Genomic DNA, 21,117 nt, shown 5'->3' on the forward strand with positions numbered 1-21,117 from the left:
TCTTTTATATCAAGTGCATTCAATGCAAGTGGCATGTCCATGTGGCTTGGGAAAAGAGATATAAGCTCATCATGATGTGTATGTCCTCCACTTCCCAACTCAGTGCCATTCTTGGATGACCTACAAAAAAGAGGATCAGTATCAATTTTATCAATAGAAACATTAAGTAAATCACGAGAAAGAGTGGGATTAGAAGTGACTAAGTGAGTAGCAATCTTATTGGTAGCCTCTTCTAATGTTCCAGCACTACTCAAAGGAGAAGCTACCGGTGTAGCTTATGTAACAGCTCCTTTATCATCAGTACCTATAGAATCAACAAACTCGCCTTTTTCAAGGCTATCATCAAGTGTAATGTTCAAGGCAGAATCACAGTTAAGACAAGATGATGCATCAAACTCACGAGAGATGGAAAGGAGGTGATCAACTTCTAAACAGTTAACACACACCACATCATCTTAACATGAGTAAAAAGAAGAAGAATGAGGGGTAGATAAACAAGCAAATGCATCATCATGCTCAACAATCTCGTCATACTAGTCATGTTCATGCATCTCAGATTCATGCAAATCATCAACATCATTAACAGCACAATCAATCAAATTAACACCCAAGTAAGAGCAATCTGCATAACCTTGACTCATAGCATCAGAAATATTGAAGGTAATCTGTTGGTCCCTAAAACCCATGGTAATGACCCTGTCTTTCACATTAATTATGGTTTGGGCTGTTCTAATAAAAGGTCTTCCTAGAATCAAAGTGCTATCGGCTTTAATCTCATCAGTCATATCTAGCACATAAAAGTCAGCTGGGAACATAAGACCCTTCACTTACACAAGAACGTCCTCAAAAAAGCTCTTAGGATGTCTCACAGTCCTATCAGCTAGACCTAGCACAACACTGGTGTCTTTCAAGGCATGGATACCTAAACTCTCATAGATAGAGGTAGGCATAACATTTATGGCTGCACCTAAGTCTAGTGAGGCATGTGAAATGTTTGTTTTGCCTATGGTACAGGGAATAGTGTAGGAACCTGGGTCTTTACACTTAATCGGTAGCTGTGGCTTGAAGATAGCACTAACACTAGACCCCAGTTGGATTCTCTCACTATGCCTATACTTCCTCTTGTTTGTACATAGATCTTTTAGAAACTTAGCATACTTAGGCATCTTTTTAATCAAATCAAGTAATGGCACATTAACCTCAAGTTTGCTAAACATTTCAAAAAGCTCATCATTATCTTTCTTTTCAACAACTTTCTTACTCATGAGATATGAATGAGGAAAAGGCAAGTCAAAAATGTTTACCTCATCACCTTTGGAAGGTGATCCTTTCTCTATTGGCTCTTTGGATTGAATGGAGGTCTCTTGAATAGCCTTGGGAATGTCTTGAGTGGTTTTAGAAGGAGGAAACTCAACTGCTATCTCTTTGTCAACCAGTTCTTCATCCTCTTCATAATCTTTGAATTGCATTGTCTTAGCACCAATTTCCTTATCGCTTCTCAATGTAATTGCATTCAAAGATTTAAGATTTATCACCGTGTTGGAAGGTATTGAACCACTAGCCTTAGCTTGCTGTTCACTCATACTATTTGACAACTTAGTGACATAAGAAGTCAAATTAGAGGTTCCAGTTTCCCATTGCTCTATCCTATTCTCTAGGGCTGTAAATCTAGCTTCAGATTTAGCTTCAGACTTAGATATGTGCTCAGTCATTGCCTCAATGCCCTTGAGTATTCGAGAGAACCGCTCATCATCCTTAGACTGTGATTGTTGTGGGGTAGACATGGCTCTAGAAGATTCTCCTTGTAACCCTCTATAGTAAGATTGCCCTTAAGGAACCATATTCCCTTGAAATCCCTCTTGAACTTGCCTGTTGTCACCTCCTCTCCATCGAAAATTTAGATGAGCTTTCCATCCTTCATTATATATGTTTGAGTATGGGTTCCATTGCTTAGATTGATTGGCCCTTCCTTGATACATGGCAGAAACTTCCTCATATCTATGAGGGCAAGCAGCAGAGATGTGCATAACAAAGTTATAATGCTCATAACTAGGTGCAGTCATCTCCATAGAATTAGGATTCCAAGTGTCAGTAGGGAGAGTGTGAGATGCAAGCTTATTCAACTGTGTAGTCAAAGCAGCAATTTAAGAAGTGAATGTGTCCAATTGAGGAATGTGGACTGAAGAAGGATTAGTATGCATTGTATTGACATTTTTAGACTCCTTGATGTTATATTGTTGATGGTTCAAGGCCATTTTCTTGATAAGTTTCCATGCCTCTTCAGCAGTTAAATCAATGAGAAAACCCCCAGAAGCAGCATCCAACATCCCCTTGTCTTGGGTCTTAAGTCCATCATAAAAGTATTAGACTAACTGCTCATCTGGAATCTGATGGTGTGGACATCTAGAAAGCAAGTCCTGAAAACGGTTCCAGTAGTCATAAAGTGACTCATCATAGTCTTGCTTTGCAGAGTAGATCTCTTTTCTAAATGTAGATGTCCGGGAAGCAGGGAAATACTTCTCCAAGAATGCTTTTCTAAGGTTGTTCCAGTTATGGTAGGCATCTGCCATATGCCTAGGCAAGTTCATGTACCATTCTCGCGCTTTGCCCTCCAGAGACAAATGGAATACCTTCCAAAGAACCTCATCCAGATTAGCCCTAACCGGTTTCATACTGGAACATACCATAGAGAGAGATTTCAGATGATTGTACGGGTCTTCACCTGTCAAACCATAGAATTTAGGCAAATAATTAAGCAGTGGACCTTTAATCTCAAAATTGACATCAACATTAGGACATGCAACATTAAAAGGATCATAATTTGCATCAGAAGTAGTGGCTTCCCTAATGGTTCTTCTTCTAGGGTTACCTCCATTATTCTCTCCTACTCTATCATGTTCCCTATTATGTCCATTGCCCCCTCCGTCATTACCACCATTGCTGTTACCATTAGGATTATTAACTATTTCTATTATGTCACCTAAGTCAACCACCAAATCTAGACCAGTTAAATTGTCTAGTTCAACATCACTAGTCCTTTCTATCCTTTGGTCTTGTCTAACTTCTCTTGAAGAATTTTGAAGCTCAGGATTGGAAGGAACTAGGGTTTTAGACCTACCCCTTCTTGGCATAAACAATCAATCAACCAAAAGCAATTAAGCAAAAGAAAAGAGACGAATGTAGTGCAATACAAGAGTATGTGTATGAGAATGAAAATGCAAGAGGTAAAAAGAAAATGAAAATGAAAAAATGCAAATGAATGAAAAATAAGATATTTAGTTGTGTTTTTGAAAAATTTTCTATGCAAAGGAAAGAAGTGCCATGAAAAATCAAAAGAAACAAATGCAAACTACTAAAGAAAATGCAAAAACTAACAAAAATGCAAACTAAAAAGGCTCAACAAATGAACCCCAATCAAGGCTACTTAACACTTAATTACTAGGGAGCCAATTTCTTGGCTCTCCGGCAACGGCGCCACTTGAAATTAACTGCCCTTAATTTGTCGCTTTGGGGTTACTTCAAAAATTAGCCGAATTAATGCAATATAGTGGCCAATCCGGGTCGTATTCACTTTGAGGAGCCGAAAATGAAATTAAATCCTAGTAAATAAATGCAAGTAACCTAAACTATTAAAAAAAAAGATTTTTGATTTGATAATTTCTAATTAAACACCATGAATTAAATTACAATGAAAATACTTTTCTTTTTTTTTTGTTTTTATATAAAAATGATTAAAATGAATGAAGATTAAAGAAATGAAAATGAAACACACAAATAACAATGATAATAATCAATCCTCCAATTCAACAACGCAGACAACCTTACTCTAAAAGATACGGAAGTTAAAATAATGAATTTAGAATTATAATTAAGCTTTTAATCCAACAACTGAGCCACCTCGAATTGCCACAAAATATTTTCCTAAAATCCCAACTTACTAACTACAACCAGAATAGTAAAATGGGATTAAGGATGCTAAAAACCAATGCTTAATTAGAACTCTTAAATCCAAAGCAACAGAATTAAAGCTAGCAAGAGACAATATGATCCAAGATTCTGAGCCACCTCAGAAAATCACAATATATTAACTTCAAAATCAATACAAATGTTATAACCACAACATCATAATTGAAATCAAAGCTATAAACAGCCCAATGTCAAACGCTAAACAATAATCCAGTTATAATAATCTCCAAATATAATTAGATTAAACAATAAAAAATTTTCAATAATCAGAATAACTATCCCAAGACCTAGGAATTGCTAAACAACTATTGGACAAGAAATTAAAGCAACTAAAACTCCCCTTTGATGATCCGAGTTCCTGTCATTATTGTTGAATTAGAGAATCATGAAGCTAGCCACGGTTTGCCATGAGGAATGCCATAAATAATGCTCTGCTACAGGCTGCCATAGAAGACAATGGACGATGAATGATTTCTTTCTTCTTCGTTGATGGCAGCAGTGAAGAAGAAGAAGATGACGCCGTCGAGCCTGCTTCTCGCGTGCCTCTGTTCAAGCTGCTGTCTCCCTGTTTTGTTCTCTCTCGCTATCTTCTCTATGCCACCAGTGAGAACACGCAGAGAAGATGAATGGTGAATGGAGAGAACACCGTCGAGCTGTTCGTTTTCGCCCTCTGGTTTGCTCACGCTGAAGCTCTCCGCTTCTTGCTCTGTTTTTCCAGCTCCCTCGCGCCGTCCGTGCTGTTCTGCTCGCTGCTTGTGTGTGCCGCCGCTCAGTGTCTCTATTGCGTCTTGCGTCTTCCCCAGCACCGTCGGCCCTCCGCTCACTCAACACCCACACTCGTCACTTGTTTCACACCGCCAGCTCCCTATTCGCGTCTCGTCTTCTTTTTTTTTTTCCTTCTCAAGTCTTCTGCCAGCCGCCGTCCAGCTCCTCTCATACGAAGATGATGGTAATATTAGATATTCCCCTTTTATTATTATTATTTTCTTAATTTCTTTTTTTTCTTTTTTATTTTATTTATTTATTTTATTTATTTTTTTTAAACTTCCAAAAACCCGCAAACAAAATTCAAGGATAAGGTAGCATTAATTTTCCTCAAAAATCAATTAGTTACCATTAACCAAAATATGACAATTTTGCCCCTATAAAATAATAGTTCAAAATAAAACATATTAAATCAATTAATAATCAATTAAGGCCAAAAGGACTAATTAAGTTGACAAAATCCATATAAAAGATATCAAAATATATAAAAATAATTGAGTTTGTCAAACATTATAATGCAGTAAAATTAGAACAAAACACACAAATCCTAACATACAAGCATAGAACATGTCAAAAGTAGTCAGCCGTCACCTTCCCTTTGAAAAGTAGCAACAGAAGAATTACCAAGTCATTCTTCAAAAAAATTAGCAAGAGGTGGTGGCGTACATGGACCCAATTAATTAAGAGGACACGCCCCCTTGGTGCTGCTCACTGCTACCCAATTAACGTTAACTACGCATCCCTTCCACCAACCACCACACCAATTATGCCTTCTACCATTATTTGACACTTCCATTCGCAGTTGAATGCTAAACCATTTTCCATACTTTGAACCAAAACCACACAATCAGATTCAATTGTAAAAGAGCCACCAACTCCATACTGATCTATCATTCTCAAAGCCCGTCCGTCTTACGGCCAAGGCTTCAGACATGAGAGCAGAAGATACCACTTCTCCAGATAAGCCTCTATTTTCAAGTAATAGAGATCTTAAATAATGTGTTCAGTAAATGATGTCATAAAAAAGTTGAAATTGTGAAATTAAAAATATGGCCACTGGTCAAAATGAAAGCGCCGAAATGAAATTAGGAACCCACTTTAAGCCATGGTCATATGCCATAAAGAAAGCACCACTAAAATGAGTAGAACTCTTCACTTGTGTGCAATATATCTTTAACTATATACAAATGTTTTCTGTTTTGCACATAATTAAAGATAGGCTGCACACAACTAAAGTAGAGTTGTACCCAATAAAAATATATTGCAGTTGATCTTTAAGAAAATTTCATATATTTAGTATAAATTTTTCAATGGGGTATTTTTCAGCAATTTTCCCTAAATAGCACATACGCACTCACATATATATCCTACCTGTGGTCCTAAATATATGGTTCATTTCAGAGTTTTGATTTGGTCCAAAAAATCAGGCCTTATTTTCTCTTTTCTCCTGTATTGAATTTTTATTCTCATAATACCTATGGTATGGGTTTCTATTTAATCTCTACGCTCATAATTTCTTTTTGGGTAAAACTGCACATAAAATTTTAATCATTTGGGTGTTTATTTGAAAAAGTGTTACAAATTAATTCTCGACATATTAATTACAGAAAATGAACTTAACCACTTTTTCCTTTTATGAATTAATTAAAGGGACATCATACGTAGTACACGAAATTCTGGTCAACTATATGTGTTGATGACAACAATTCTATTGTTAATAATTAATTTTTAGTCATGACAAATTATGAGTGTTAATTTTTTAGGTTAAAATGTAAGTTTATCCTGAAAGTTTTTACTCAAGGGCGTGGGTATTTGGAAATTTTTTTGAATTCAATGTCACGGTAGAAGTTTAAGATCATAGTAATATTATCCATGGTAGTTTAAAAACTAATATTGATCATTAAAATAATGACATTAACTGTTAACATTTTTAATGGTAGAGGATAACATTACTTGATTTTAAACTTTCAGACTAATATTAAACTCAAAATTTCTTTTGAGCACCCGGTGCTCATGAGCAAAAATATCTGAGGAAAATTTATCCTTGAACCCTACTCTTTTTTACCAACATTAAATGAAAGCAAGGGGCATTGGGTGTTTGGTGAAATTAAGCAAGTTCAAGGAAGCAACTCTACGTTAGGCGCCACTAATTAATGTCTTCACCAAACCAATGATTTCCGTGGTTGATCGTTTTCTTTGTAGCTGAAATGTCTTACCTCCAGAGTTTTCATTTTCAAAAATTTACAAAGGAATATAATTATAAGAACTTGTACAAACTGAACCGTTAAGATCAAACTACTATAAAGAGGGTATTTATTATATAAAAAATGTTTTTTTATTTCTTCAGACCTAATAATCTTTATAATTTGACAAAAATGAACTATTTCCCCAGTAATTTCAATAGTAATCCACCATATCTGGAATTTCGACTACAACAGGAAGTTTTCCTCTCGTAGCACTTGCCTAGAACCAGTTTGTAGAATCGAGTTCGTTTTCTGGGAAATGATAACATAAAAATCACAATTGCAATTCTTGAATTATATGGACGATAAAAATGAGATCGATTCAAAAGATCTGAATCATATTTGAAAATGACCCTCCAACATCTTTGATGAAATCATGAAGGCAGCCCATGAAGAAGAAACAGTAGAATGAAATGAAAACATATAAATGAGATTTATTAAAAGAAATTCGTTAGTAAACAGATGAGGAATACAGACACCATTTACTGTTGAAGAAGGCGAAGTATCTGCAAGTGAATAGAGAAAGAAGACACTTATTTTGCCTTTGTGGTTAGAGAGATAATATTGCTTGTTATCCCTTTGTGGTGTAATGCAAGAGAATATGAGTGCGTGTGTGTAGAGAGAGAGAGAGAGAGCGATGTGAGAAAAGCTACGGTGGCTGTTCTTAGTCAATTTAAGGTATCAGATAATTAAATTAAACGGCATATGGAGGCCAAAAACAGTGGTTCCCTTCCCTTTGATCTTGTCAATGTAAATGAGCCCCGTTCACACTTGGCTTTTTATTTTTATTTTTTTAAAAAAGAAATAATATGAATTAATTATTGAGTTTTATATCTTATGAGGAAGAAGTTATAAATATATTAGTAATCAGACATATGTTAAATTAAAACGAATAATTTAAGCTACAATTTGAAAGTGTCTCCTATTGATCTATATTTCTCTGTTTTTTTTTTTTTTGGGAGAGATGTGATGCGATAAAATTAGGCGGTGAGCTTTTAAATTTCTCTTGTGGTTCCATACCTAGTCATTCAAGGGATAACGGATTAGATTAGGAGTTTTATTTTAAGTCTTTCACTATAAATACAACTTATTTAAAATTTAAGGTGCTTGTTACTATTTCATAGATATCCTAGGAACAAAAATACTCTTGAAGTTAATCTGAGTTTTATGATCAATGTTAATGCCAGTTAATCTAGATGTGATATTACAATGCTTTTGATACTCAAAGGCAACATTGTTCCGACGAATATTTTAGGATCACCAATTCTCCTCGTGAAATAATTCAGAGGTAAAGTTGTCTTTTTAACCTAATAGTAATTTAGAATCTTTTTATATTTATCGTTTTTGTGCTTATTATTAATGAGAAGTGAGGTTGAATGGTGTGCTCAATTTGGGGAAAAAGGAGTCCCAAATATAAACTTTTATTAAATTAAAAACTTGTAAATAATATAAATTGATGTTAATGAAAGTCTTTACTATATAGGCATTACCGGTACATACCCTTATATTTTCGAAGAATCTCCAAATTCATCATTACTATTCCTCTATCATTCCCTTTTCTTATTATATTCTCCGTATCTTTCTAATTATTTTTCAATGGAAGCATTGGCAAGACGACAGAAAGAATGGAATGGGTCGAGGAGAGTTAAAGATCAAATTCAAGGTTAGCTAGTGAGAGAGTGAGAGTAATTGTTAGGATAATATATGAGAGTCGTGGGTGAAAAATGGATTCTTTATTAATTCCACTGTGTCCACGCAGTTAATTAAAAGTCACCTACCGACACTGCAATTCCAATGAATCCAAAAGTAATCCCCACCCATGCGACTTGCAATTCCAATTCATTGTGTATCTTAATCTCAGTTTCATTAGCTAATTAGCTAAAAATTTTAAACAAAAAAATGAGTATTCAAATGTAATATCTTATAGAATATTATTATATTATTAAAATATAAATAATAAACATATTATCAAAATTTAATCTGGACAGTTTATAATCTAGTACAAAAAATTTGATTCATAAAATATTACATGTCAACCATCCCTTATTTTGATAGGATTCCCATTTAGAGAGTGCGAGTGATTTCTTTTTTTTTTTTTTTTGACCTTGAGTGTGAGTGATTGTTGGAATAATGTGTGAGAGAGAACAGATCAAAGTATTGCAAAGCATCTTCATCCTTATCTTGTTAAATTCACTGTGTCCACTTAGTTAATTAGAAAATTATTACTCCTCCAATTCTTAATATACGATCTAATTGGAGAGTTTATATTGGTCTTCTGTGTAGGAATTATTTCACATATTTATCAATGTTTGTTGCAAATGAACCTTATTGATATTTTTTCCCAATAATAATCAAGTAGGTAAGGGAGGGAGGGAATTACGGAAGAAGCTTAGGGTGTTTTAAAAAAAGTATCATATTAACTAATTAACTAATATATCTAATCTACTCAAATTGGTTAATTAGATCTTACGTTAAAAAAATTAGTAAGTTTCCGGGAAAAGTCTTAGAAATTGTAATTCCACAAGTGCTTCCAAGTTCATTCGTCTTGAAAAAGGAAAAGCAGACAGCCGCATTCATGGTCATCGTCCAAACGAAAGCAGACAGCCGCATTCATGGTCATCGTCCAAACGAAAGCAGACAGCCGCATTCATGGGTCATCGCCCTCAAAACTCTTGGTCTTCCCTTATCGAAAAGGTAGGCAAGAGGACTACTAAGAAGCTATTAATTGAGGTGATAATGGAGAATAAAGAGAAAAACACAAATTTAAATTTTTAGAAGAGCGCTTGTTGAGAGAGCTATTACTTAATTACTTTAATTCTTTAAAAAAAAAATTCGTTTCAATTCCAATATTACTTGGAGGTATTTTGGTTCCACCTTATAAAAGTTATACCAGAGTATTAATTAACTTTTTTAGTTTCTTATCTTGTGAAACGCAATAAAATCAATAGATATAACTCTAGAGGACATGTTTTTCTATATATTGCAATAATTCTAAGCAAAATAAGTTGTAAATTTTTTGTGAATTAACTTAAAGATTTTATATTTTACGTGGGTTTCTATACAAAAATAAATTAAATTGGCTAGGGTATATAAAATTTTCATTCATTTACTTTAATTTTTCACTTCTTATGTTTTTTTCCTTTGATTTTATTTTCAACCCTTAACTCAATTTGGTTGTGATTCGGTTTCCTAATTTGATTAAAATTGTACTTTTCTCCCTTAATTTTCTCATCTTATTTACTCTATGCTAGCTAATGACAAATCTATGTTTTTGCATGCATTTTCATATATTTTTGATGTCTTTTTGTCATTATTATTGGTCATTAATTGCATCATTTGAGTATAATTCACATTAGAGTGCTTTAACTTGAATTAATGCATAATAGGGGTAAAATTGTTATAATCATGATTAATTGATTTTTAAGGACAATTAATGTAACCTTATTTTTGAATTTTTGATTGCAGGTTTTTGAAGAATTAAAAATAATGAAGAAAAGAAAAGGGGGAAAAAAGGAAAAATAATATAATAAAAATAATTGAAAAAAAGGAGACGTTTTGCTCCCTCCCCAAAACCTACTATTCATCATCATGTTGAGTAGCGGTGGAAGACACATGCGAACAGGGAGTGACGGTGGGAAGAAAGAAGAGGAGGCCCAGTGTGCGCGAGAGGGACTTTGAATCATTCTTCACTCCATATTCTTGAGTTTCAGCCAATTCCACCATCTTCCATCAATCTAATTCCACACCATCGCCACCGTCCTCCTCAATTACTTCCATCATCAGTGCCATGCCGCGAGATAGGAAGCCCATTCATCATCATCATTGTCTCTTTTACCTTCGTTTGTGCTATCTGTGATGGCTTTAATCGTTGAAGCATACGATAGAGCTTCAGTGATGCAGGGGCTTAGCTAAATCCTTCTATTCTCTAGAGCGATGGTTATGGCTTGAACTTAGAGCTTGAAAGGGGAGTTTCAACTCTTCCAATCTTTACTTCTTTCATTGTAATTGTGATCTCTAGGTCTTAGAATGAATTTTACAATGTTTAAATGTGCTGTGATGATTTATATTTGTATCGAGATTAGTTGTAGCTGCTGGAATCTTTGATTAGCATTTGATATTATGATGTGATTAACTTTAATTTCTTCACATTATACTTGGTTAGACTATGTTTTGTAATTATTGTGAATATTTAGTGATAATTCAAGGTGGCTTGGTTATTGGACTAAAAATGTTAATTGCTTTACTTTGATTCTCTTTGGCTAATTGTACTGAAACAATTTAATTGTGAGTAATTAATACAAGGTGACTTGGTATTGATTATTCTAATTAAACCGAGTCTAAAAGGTGGCCCTTAGACTCTTTTGAATTTAGCTAGCTCCCAAATTAATTGAAGTAATGATAGCCTTAATCATTATGCTAGAGGATTGCTTTTCCCTTTGATTTTATTTTCAACCCTTAATTCAATTTAGCTGTGATTTGGTTTCCTAATTTGATTAAAATTGTATTTTTCCCCCTTAATTTTCTCATCTTATCTACTCTATGCTAGCTAATAACCTCCTTGACACCCAATTATGATCCACATAGAATCTTTTTCTAGAATATTTTAATTGGATGGAGTTATGCTAAAATATAATCATTTTTTAAATTAAGAGTACAAAAATAAAATTTGAAATGAATTAAAGTTAACAAAATAAATGGGAACAGAATGCATTGAAGGGATGAAAAACGAAACATTAAAGACAATCAAGGTAACAAAAGCATACTTCACCATATAAAATAAAGGGTTGAATAACTTCGAAATATTTTTTCATTAGCTATACTTTTTTCTCGGTGGGGCTTGAGGCGTTCACTCTTTCAACTTTTGATTTCCACTTCAGTGTAGAGGTAGCTCACACTCAACCTTCCTACTTGATATTGAGCTTGCCCAATTATCACATTACGCTTGCTCGTTATCAAAATGACCTTGCCATTTCTTTTTGGTTTTTCCAGATATTGATGTTTTCCTATTCGAAGTGATTCTGTTCTAGATACTGTCTTTATATAATTACCCCAAATTACTACTTTACAGACTTTTGTGACAAAAAAAACTTTAGAACCCTTTTATTCTCAATGTATGTTCACTTTTTTTCTTTGAAAGGAATATTAATCTTCAGTTAGTATCAACCAAATCAAACTACTAATAAATCGATAAAAATTTGAATCAAATTTATTACGTATAAAACCAAATAGGACTACGTTGTAGGTTAATGGAAGGTAAATGATATATTGGAATCATTGTTGGTGAATGGCTGAAAACCAACTCTTGATGTATTTTACGTGAAAATGAATATATTACTGAAAATTCATTGGCACTATCATTGTTGGTGAACGAATGTGTGTCTCTCAGCCTAGGCTAGAACTCGGGAGAAGAGTTGGAATTTGATGTATTTGAGCTCAAAAATAAATTGCTCATGAGAATTTATGAGCTGCGAACTTGATGAAGCATGCTATCGAATGACTGAGGCTCTGAAATTATTTGATGGGGATAAAGGATACTTTTCAAGTTTTGTAACATGTGATAGAACAAAATTTGTGGATGTGAACATAAACGATATGGATATTCTAAGTTGATCCAGAAATGTCAAAAAGGAATAATCTACAAATTACTGCACAGTTTTGAAATAAGGCTAATATATATATATATATATAGAGAGAGAGAGAGAGAGAGAGAGAGATCACAAATTGAAGTAGGCAAAATATACCCAGGTTCAAGAACATCAAAGTAGCCTCTATTTTCTAGTAAAGCATATGCATGCTTGGCTTGAACAGATGTCTTAAATAAAATGTTGAGTAAATGATGTCAAAAAAAAAGTTCAAATTGCGAAAATAAAAATATGGCTACTGGTAAAAATGAAAGAGCTGAGATGAAGATAGGAACCCACTTTAAGCCATGGTCATATGTTATGAAGAAAGCACTACTAAATGCTATCATCATGCTTGTTATGGAGACGAAGAGTGTTATCAATCCAAATATTAGCTTTGAGGGGAGGGAATGATGAAAGTCATACTCTGCATAACGTGATATGAGGATTGATAAGAAGATTAGTATGGAAGCCGAAGATGAGATCATTGCAATAGCATCTGATATAGCAAATATCATGAATGATCGTTTCTCCAAATAATTTGGAACTCCTGTATCATCGTTAACGCCACCTGGTATGCTAAATGCTGCAGTAAACACACCCGTAGCAATAAGAGTTGAAACAACCATGCATGACTTAGCTGTTCCCTTCATCCATGACTCAGCATCTTTCCGTAATGCAGTGTGCTCCTTAGTGAATAACTCACGAGGAGTTTCACCCTTGAAGTTTTTCCTCTTCATATATGATGGCAACACTATCTTCCTCACCTCCTGTCATGTCAAAGGGTTGTTCATAAATTAATTCATGTAAATAATCTAGTTTATGGGATCATCTAAATCACTTCATAGTTACTAGCTAAAAGACAAAGTACCTCAAACCATAATAGTTCAAACTTCATTTGGAAAGCTGCTCCAGATACCAATTCAAGTCGGTTAGCTGGTGCTAACATTGCAGCCAAATGTAATATAGTGTTTCCACTATTTTTTTCTTTATATGACAATATGATATCCTTACTTCCACTCATATCATGGATGAGATTAAAGATTTTAGGATGACGATGTAAAACAGCAATATGAATTATAGTTTGTCTTTTGTCGTCCAATTGCCACATTAGATCAGGGTAAGACTTCATAAGCGCAGCTAAAAAGTCAAAGTTTCCAACTTTTGCTGCATCAAACAGTAGTCTTGAAGGTTCATTTATGAGTTTCTTGACATTTTCCTTTGAGCCTGCACCCTTGAGAATTTCTTGCCACAAGAGATGAACGAGTTCAAGGGCAACACTATGCTTCGTACCTGAGACACAATTTGATGAATTAAATATCCCAAGTTAGAAGTTAGGCAATACACTACGTGCATACTGGGGAAAGAAGCACTGATAGGTCACATGTGAAAACCAATTTTTTTATTCTTCCAAACAAGTAGTTACAAAGCTAATTAATTTAATTACCTAAACTTGTGGGTTGGATTTGTTATTCTGGACTATAACTTCCCCAGTCTGCTGTCTGAGCCATGTAATGTAAACCTGTCACATCATCTTCATCCGTTGCAAATGCTAGTGCAGGCTTTTTTCTCAACATTTCCAATGCTAAACCTACATATGAAAATATGCAAGAAGTAGTCGAGAAAGGCAAATAAAAATCTAAATTAGATGGTGTTTTCTGACAGTTCAATATGAAACATAAAGCTACCTATCAAGCTCAAATGCTTCATAAAAAATATGAATTTTTTCATTTAATATGTACTGAACTGTCCCCTATTGCACTTTTAATAATTAAGTGTATTCGATCGCGCTTTATATGCAACATACACTTACCATAAATACCAGATTCGATGCAAGTGAGGAATAACTTCTTCCACTCTCCTTCATCAAAACTTTCATCAACAGTGGAAGAGTATAGATGGTCTGTCAAATCAGCTCTTCCTTGTAATGCAGCAAAAAGAATACGAGTGAAACCTTTTCGACTTCTTATTTTTGGTAAGTATGGATTCTTTTCTAACATAAAGTCAATAATATCCAGGTTTCCTGCAATAGTAGCAAAGGTGAAGGCAGTGTTTCCCATTTCGTCTTGGAGATCCAAGTCTATGTTGTTCTGACTCATCATGTTCGCAAGCTCCTTCACAAAGTGCAAATGGCCTGCTCCTGCTGCTACATGAAGTACTGTTGCCCATCCTTCGGCTATGGCAGTACTCAGAAGTGTTCTATTTTGGTCTAATATGGGCTTAGCTTTTTCCCAATTGCCTTCAGATGCATGCTTGTGAAGACGCACACATAAGTCGAAGTACGTCATTGTGGCCTCCGCTGAAACAAAAGTGTAATTCCATTGTAAAGTTCTCATATTAATTTTTTGGGATATGATTAATTTATGGTAAGCAGCTTAACAACAAGAATACTTCCAAATTAGAAGGTTAAAAATAAAAGTGAAAAGAAATTATGATTGTAAAGATGAGATGTGTGTTTTTATATCATTTTCAAGTCATGTATACGAATACATAAATGTAAAACAGAACATAAACTTTATCTTAATATCAAAGGATATTTGATGATACATATTAAATTGATTGTTTTGTTAGCGTCGTAGGAAAATAATGACGAACCACAAAGAACCGAACACATTAGTGTTTTATTTGACATTGGAAAGAATGGAGAGATAATAGTTAATTATATGTACCCTGTAAAAGGTCAAGGGAAGGCCTCCTAAACTGCTGATTCAACCCTCCGTAGTAGCGAGTTACTACGTACTTTAGGAGAATCCGCTATATCACCATTTAATGCATCCATTACTTGCAAAATTATACACATTAATTAACACTTCACTATATTCGGTATCAACATGAGTTTTCTATACTTTTTTTTTTTTTTTGAAAAACAAGCACCTATTCCTGCCAACAAAAGGCTCTGTTTGGTACCGCGATGGAAAAGTACCTTATAAGTGGATAAGTTAATTTGCACATTTGGGAGCTGGTTGGTTTTTTTTTTTTTTTTTTGACCTGACTGTTTGGTTGAGTTTTTAGCCAATCTAACTTGTGAGTTAAGAGCTACTTTGTTAAGCATGATTGTAAAAGCACTTAAAACTTGCTTATGACTTATGCAAAAATAGTTTTTTGCAATCAAAAGACATTTTTGCCCTTATGTTTATGTTGTTCTCATACTTCTTTGCACACATTCACTGTGCTTCCTAATTAGATTCTAATTATTTATTTTTAATACTCTGTAGTGAAAATAATTTTTAACATATTTTTTATAATTTTTTTAATTTTTAATATTATTTTTTAGTTTGTGTTTACCTAAATTTTGCAGAGTATATCATCTAACTAATTATTTGGTTCAAAAATTTTCACATTATTATGATTTCTAATTTAAATATATTTTATTAATTAAATATAACTTCTTCCTATTATCATAATTTAAAATTATTATATTTTAGAAATTCATATTTTAATCATTTTTCATTATTTAATAAAAGTTATATCCATTTTAGTTATTCTATAAACTAAACTTACTTATCCAATCATAATCCAAACAACTTTTCTACTTTACAAACTAACTATAAAAACCAATCTAAACATATATTATATTAGCCAATCTAACTTTTATCCAATCTCATTTTTCTAATCCAAATGAACCTAAAAACAGCACACACACACAGATACACACACACACACACATATTCCTATGTATACTTTGATAATACGCGTACGCATCATATAGGCTCCTTCGAGTCCCAAATGTACAGTCCATTTCTAAATATAAGGACTCATTCCCTCTACTCTTCTACATTAAATTTTCATTCCCATAATATCCTTTGGGTCTTTTTATCTTTGCGCATTTAATTTTAATAATTAAATGATATTTCTTTTGAAGAATTATTATAACTTAACTTTCTACATACCAATTAAAAAGAAAAAACTTACCTACTTTTCCTTTTGAAATTTATGAATTAGTTAAAAGGCCTTATATTTAGGGCTAAAGGGAGTAGATTTTTTGGTCAGTTATGTGTGTGTGTGTGAATGATAACAATTAAATTGTTAATTATGACTAACTATGAGTGTTGAGTTTTTTGAAAAGAAACTCTCCACTAGGGTTTCCTTTCATTAACAGTGGTGATTAATTATTCGTAGGAAATATTCTGCTTGGGGACTTTCTAGGGTTTCCTACCCTTGTCTATGGAGGGTTCTCTCTTTAAAGGGACACAATCTTTGGTGTCAGCAGTCTATCGAAGGGCAGACTAGAGTATTATACTCCTTGTGTTGGTTTTTCTGTTGATTGGGATGGAAAAATCAGAGTGGCACAACAGAATATTGGTTAGAGTTCTTGGAAGATGATGAGAGAATGAGGGGATTGGATCTCTGGCCTGGATATACAAGCCTGATCCTCATAAGTTTTAGGCATAAACGGACTCAGTCTGTTTTTCTAGCTCTAGTCCTAAATTATATTTTAATGTATCTAGCACCCTAAAATATTTTTAGGTGCATCCAGTATTCTAAATTATTTTTTGGTATATCTAACACTCTAAAATGCTAAGCGTAAAATTGCGCCAAAAAATCTTTAGGGTGCTGAACTGCTGGATGCATCACAAAATAAATTAATATACTAGATGCCCCTGAAAAATTATTTTAGGATGGTTGATGCGAGTTCACTCTTTTTAAGGGGAAAAAAAACATGTAGACACTTCCATAATAGGTGCCGATACAAACATATACGCGTGCGCGCGCGCTCCCTCACATTCCAAATGTCTCCATTCGATAGTTTTTGTTTTGTTAGGATTCATTCCACTTAATCTCCTTTATTAAATTTTGTTTGAATATAATTTTTGATTCCTCAAGTTTATCCTCATTTTGGTTTTAGTCCCTCAAGTTTTAAACTATAAGTTTTAGTTCTTCAAGGGACAAAATATTCAAGATTTTTATGGAATTACGATAACCAATGTTTTAAATAAAAAGAAACTTGAGAGATAAAAACCTAAGGTAAAAATTTGAGAGACACAAACCAAAATGAGAGCAAACTTGAATGACCAAAAATTGTATTAACTCTTAAATTTTCATTCCCATAATATCCTTATTTATTGGTTTTTATCTTTACACATTAAATTCTAATCATAAAATTATTTTTTGAAAAAATTATTAAAATTAACTAGTATAATTGAGTTTGTCAATTTTCATGTTGAGCTATAACTTCCTAAATCTGCTGTGCTCTGAGCCATAGTATGCAAAGCTGTTATCCCTTCTTCATCCCTTGCAAACGCTAGTATTGGCCTATCTTTCAACATTCTCAGTGCTAAATCTATGAAATTTTGTATAAAAGTAAGCAACAAATGGAAATTCTAGAATTAGATGCTGTCAGACGACTTAATAAGAAACATAGAGCAACATATATATTAAGCTCAAGTACTTCACAAAAAAAGTTAGTTTTTTTACTTAACATGTATTCAATACTAATTTGTGCTCCACAACCTATACTTCACTTGCAACAATTAAGTGTATTGGCGCTTTATATGGACAACATACACTTACCATAAATTCCAGAGTCAATGCAATTGAGGAATAACTTATTCCATTCCTCTTCTCCAAAATTTTCATCAGCACTAAAAGAGTATAGATACTTTGCTACATTAGCTCTTCCTTGTAATACAACATATAGAAGAGGAGTGAGATTTTCTCAACTTCTTATTTTTGGTAAGAATGGATTCTTTTCTGACATAAACTCAACAATCTCCAAGTTTCCTGTAATAGCAATATAGCAGAGGGTAGTGTTTCCCATAAGGTCTTCTAAATCCAAGGGTATGTTGCTCTCATCCATCATGTTCACAAAGCTCCTTTACAAAGTGAATATGGCCTGCTTCTGCTGCTACATGAAGTACTGTTGCCCATCCTGGTGCTATGGCTACATTAAGAAGCGTTCTATTTTGATCTAATATGGGCTTAGTTTTTTTTTCCAATTGCCTTTAGATGCATAGTTGTGAACAGGCACACATAATTCCAAGTACCTAATTCTGGCCTCCGCTGAAACAAAAGAGATCTCATTGTGAAATTATCAATGACTTGTTGGGATGTGATTAATTGAGATTTGGGTTGTCATTTGCCCCCCCTCAGATGTCCTCTTTTTTGGTCCTTAATTTTTTCGTACTTCTCAAATTCTTTTATTGTTTCTTTTTATTATTAGATTGTACATAAAATGGGTGAAATTTTGATATATTATGAACAAAAAATGGATGCAATTTTCAGTTTTTATGATTTTTCAAAGGAAAAAAAATACTTAAAAAAAAAACTGCACCATTTTTTGCCTATAAGATATCAAAATTTTACTCATTTCATATAGAATATAATCATAAAAAGAAGTAAGAAGAAAACATTAGGGAAGTAAGGAAAAATTAAAGGGCAATAGAGGGGGCGGTTGATATCCCAAATTCGATTAATTGATTGTTTTGTTAATATTGCAGGAAAATTTTGAGGAACCATGAAATAACTGAACACTTTGTGTTTTTTTTTTTTTTGACGTTAAAGAGAATGGAGAGAGTAGTTAACTAAATGTATCCTCTAAAAGTTCAAGGGAAGGTCTCTTATGCTCAACTGTTTCGACCCTCCGTAGTAGGTGGTGACTAGGTCCTTCAGTCCCATATTTATCTACAAAATCATACACATTAATTAAACCTTTACTATATATACTCAATATCAACATGTTCCTATAAATTATTTTTAGACAAGCACTTATTTCTCCTGATCAAAAGTGTGATATTAATATGTGTGTGTGTGTATATATATATATATATATATATGCTTAATTAAAAAATAGCTTAAAAATCCCTCCTAACAAAATTATTGTTGAAAGGTATCTGAGAACTCAGGACCTAAAATGAGTAGAACTTTTCAATTGTGTGCAATATATCCTTAACTACATGCAAATTTTTTCCGGTTTGCACATAATTAAAGATAGGTTGCACATAACTAAGGTAGAGTTGTCCCCAATAAAAATATATTGCACTTGGTCTTTAAGAAAATTTCATATATTTAGTAATAAATTTTTCAACAATTTTCCCTAAATAACGCACACGCACTCACATATATATATCCTATAACACCTATCCCTTATATACTAGTATAATTATTCTATTTAATCATGATCCATTAAAAGCCAGGTTTCATCCTGGGAATTATATATATATATATATATTTTTATTTCCATCCGGCCCTTCGAATCCTGAATTAAGTCAACTATAGCCAATAGGGTTTAACATTTGACACCCTAGCCATTGGCTCACACAACGAGATACGTAATTAGATACACATAATTTTAGGCCAAATAATAATTATATCAAAAAATTTGACCATTTCCTTCAATAGCAGTCATTATGATCTATTTGCCCTTAGTCATCTCCTTATGGAGGAATATTTACATACCAAAATAGATATACAATATATATCTTTACTCCAATAAGATGCATTTTAAGCAAAATATATATGTACAAATGATCGCCGGCTTCCTGAACCTTTAAACTCCACCGATCACTACTCCCTTGCCCTTAGGAGTACTTGCTCTAGCTGTATTACATGGAAGAAGGGGTGAGATTCTAAAGAATCCCAGTAGTAACAAATTTTCCTCACGTAATCATACAAGATCACAAACAACATGCTACACAGGCCAAAGAGAACAACACCTTGCATCCAAGTATAATCAATGATGCATATACACCATACACCCATATAGCTAATCGCTATCTATCGCGCCCACATTCCAAAATAAATGGAAACCAATGCATATTGTCATGACAAATATTATTATGCAAAGGCAACTTACATGTTCTCATGCACAATCAGCATAAAGGCACATCCAAGCATGTGGCAATCAATGCACAATCACATTAAAGGAAAAGAGTTACTACCTTTTGCTTTTTCTTCCGTACTAACTTCCCCTTGCTTCTTCCTTGGCTCCCTTCTTAATGGACTTGAACAAATATCAAATCCTATAATTTATATAGGTAAGAGCAAATTAATATTTATATATCTATAGATCATTTATTCCTAGGCTTCAAAAATAAATCAACAACCCAATAAACTTCGAATCAGATTTTGGTTCTCAAATTCAACAATTCCTCCTTTTATTAAAATTCCAGATTTAAAGAACAATCACTTTCCAATCCATGTAGCATTCAAATATTCAAGCTCAATTTGCCCCTTTCCTATCCAGCGGATTTTAGCCCAAACAAAATAATAACTCCTTCTTCCATTAGACCATACGGCCTTCACCCCAAAATATTATGTAGCACTATTTTATACTATCTCTTTCCATTTGCCTTTCAAGAATGGAGGCCACGTATCAACATAAACATTTGGGATGTTGGGTCCGAACATGTCTTCGAGAATATCATTAAATTAGAATCAGCCCAACTCTTTCTCCCAATACTCCGTCTCAAAAGGCTTGGTCCTATATATATATATATATATATATAGAAATATATATATATATCTACAGCTCATGCGTTTCGTTTTAGCATTCAAATGCTTCTTGACCAGCAAAATCGAACAGC

The 21,117-nt window shown here is 33.5% G+C and overlaps 2 protein-coding genes across 2 annotated transcripts; both read right to left on the reverse strand.

The window, feature by feature from the left end:
• Positions 1-12,744: 12,744 nt before the first annotated feature.
• LOC114762058 (ankyrin repeat-containing protein ITN1-like) lies at positions 12,745-13,797 on the reverse strand. The gene is made up of 2 exons (XM_028951509.1): positions 13,467-13,797; positions 12,745-13,365 (listed from the first exon to the last, which is right to left on the reverse strand). Exons 1-2 carry the CDS (start codon positions 13,725-13,727, stop codon positions 12,814-12,816), a joined length of 813 nt encoding a protein of 270 aa, XP_028807342.1. The 5' UTR covers positions 13,728-13,797; the 3' UTR covers positions 12,745-12,813.
• Positions 13,798-14,064: 267 nt separating this feature from the next.
• Positions 14,065-14,883, reverse strand: LOC114762063 (ankyrin repeat-containing protein At5g02620-like). Its single transcript, XM_028951514.1, has 2 exons — positions 14,409-14,883; positions 14,065-14,186 (listed from the first exon to the last, which is right to left on the reverse strand). Exons 1-2 carry the CDS (start codon positions 14,881-14,883, stop codon positions 14,065-14,067), a joined length of 597 nt encoding a protein of 198 aa, XP_028807347.1.
• Between the last annotated feature and the right edge of the window lie 6,234 nt (positions 14,884-21,117).

The sequence above is a fragment of the Neltuma alba genome, unplaced genomic scaffold, assembly GCF_004799145.2.
Source record: "Neltuma alba isolate B1F8T4 unplaced genomic scaffold, ASM479914v2 tig00011184_pilon, whole genome shotgun sequence".
Taxonomy (NCBI): Eukaryota; Viridiplantae; Streptophyta; class Magnoliopsida; order Fabales; family Fabaceae; genus Neltuma; species Neltuma alba.

What these genes read in the sequence shown, in the direction of transcription:
- LOC114762058 (XM_028951509.1), bottom strand. Translation starts at nt 13,727, where the DNA reads ATGAAGTCTTACCCTGATCTAATGTGGCAATTGGACGACAAAAGACAA. An exon ending in TTGAACTATTATGGTTTGAG is followed by an intron (nt 13,366 to 13,466) that starts GTACTTTGTCTT and finishes TTGACATGACAG; the next exon opens with GAGGTGAGGAAGATAGTGTT.
- LOC114762063 (XM_028951514.1), bottom strand. Translation starts at nt 14,883, where the DNA reads ATGACGTACTTCGACTTATGTGTGCGTCTTCACAAGCATGCATCTGAA. An exon ending in CATCGAATCTGGTATTTATG is followed by an intron (nt 14,187 to 14,408) that starts GTAAGTGTATGT and finishes TTTCATATGTAG; the next exon opens with GTTTAGCATTGGAAATGTTG.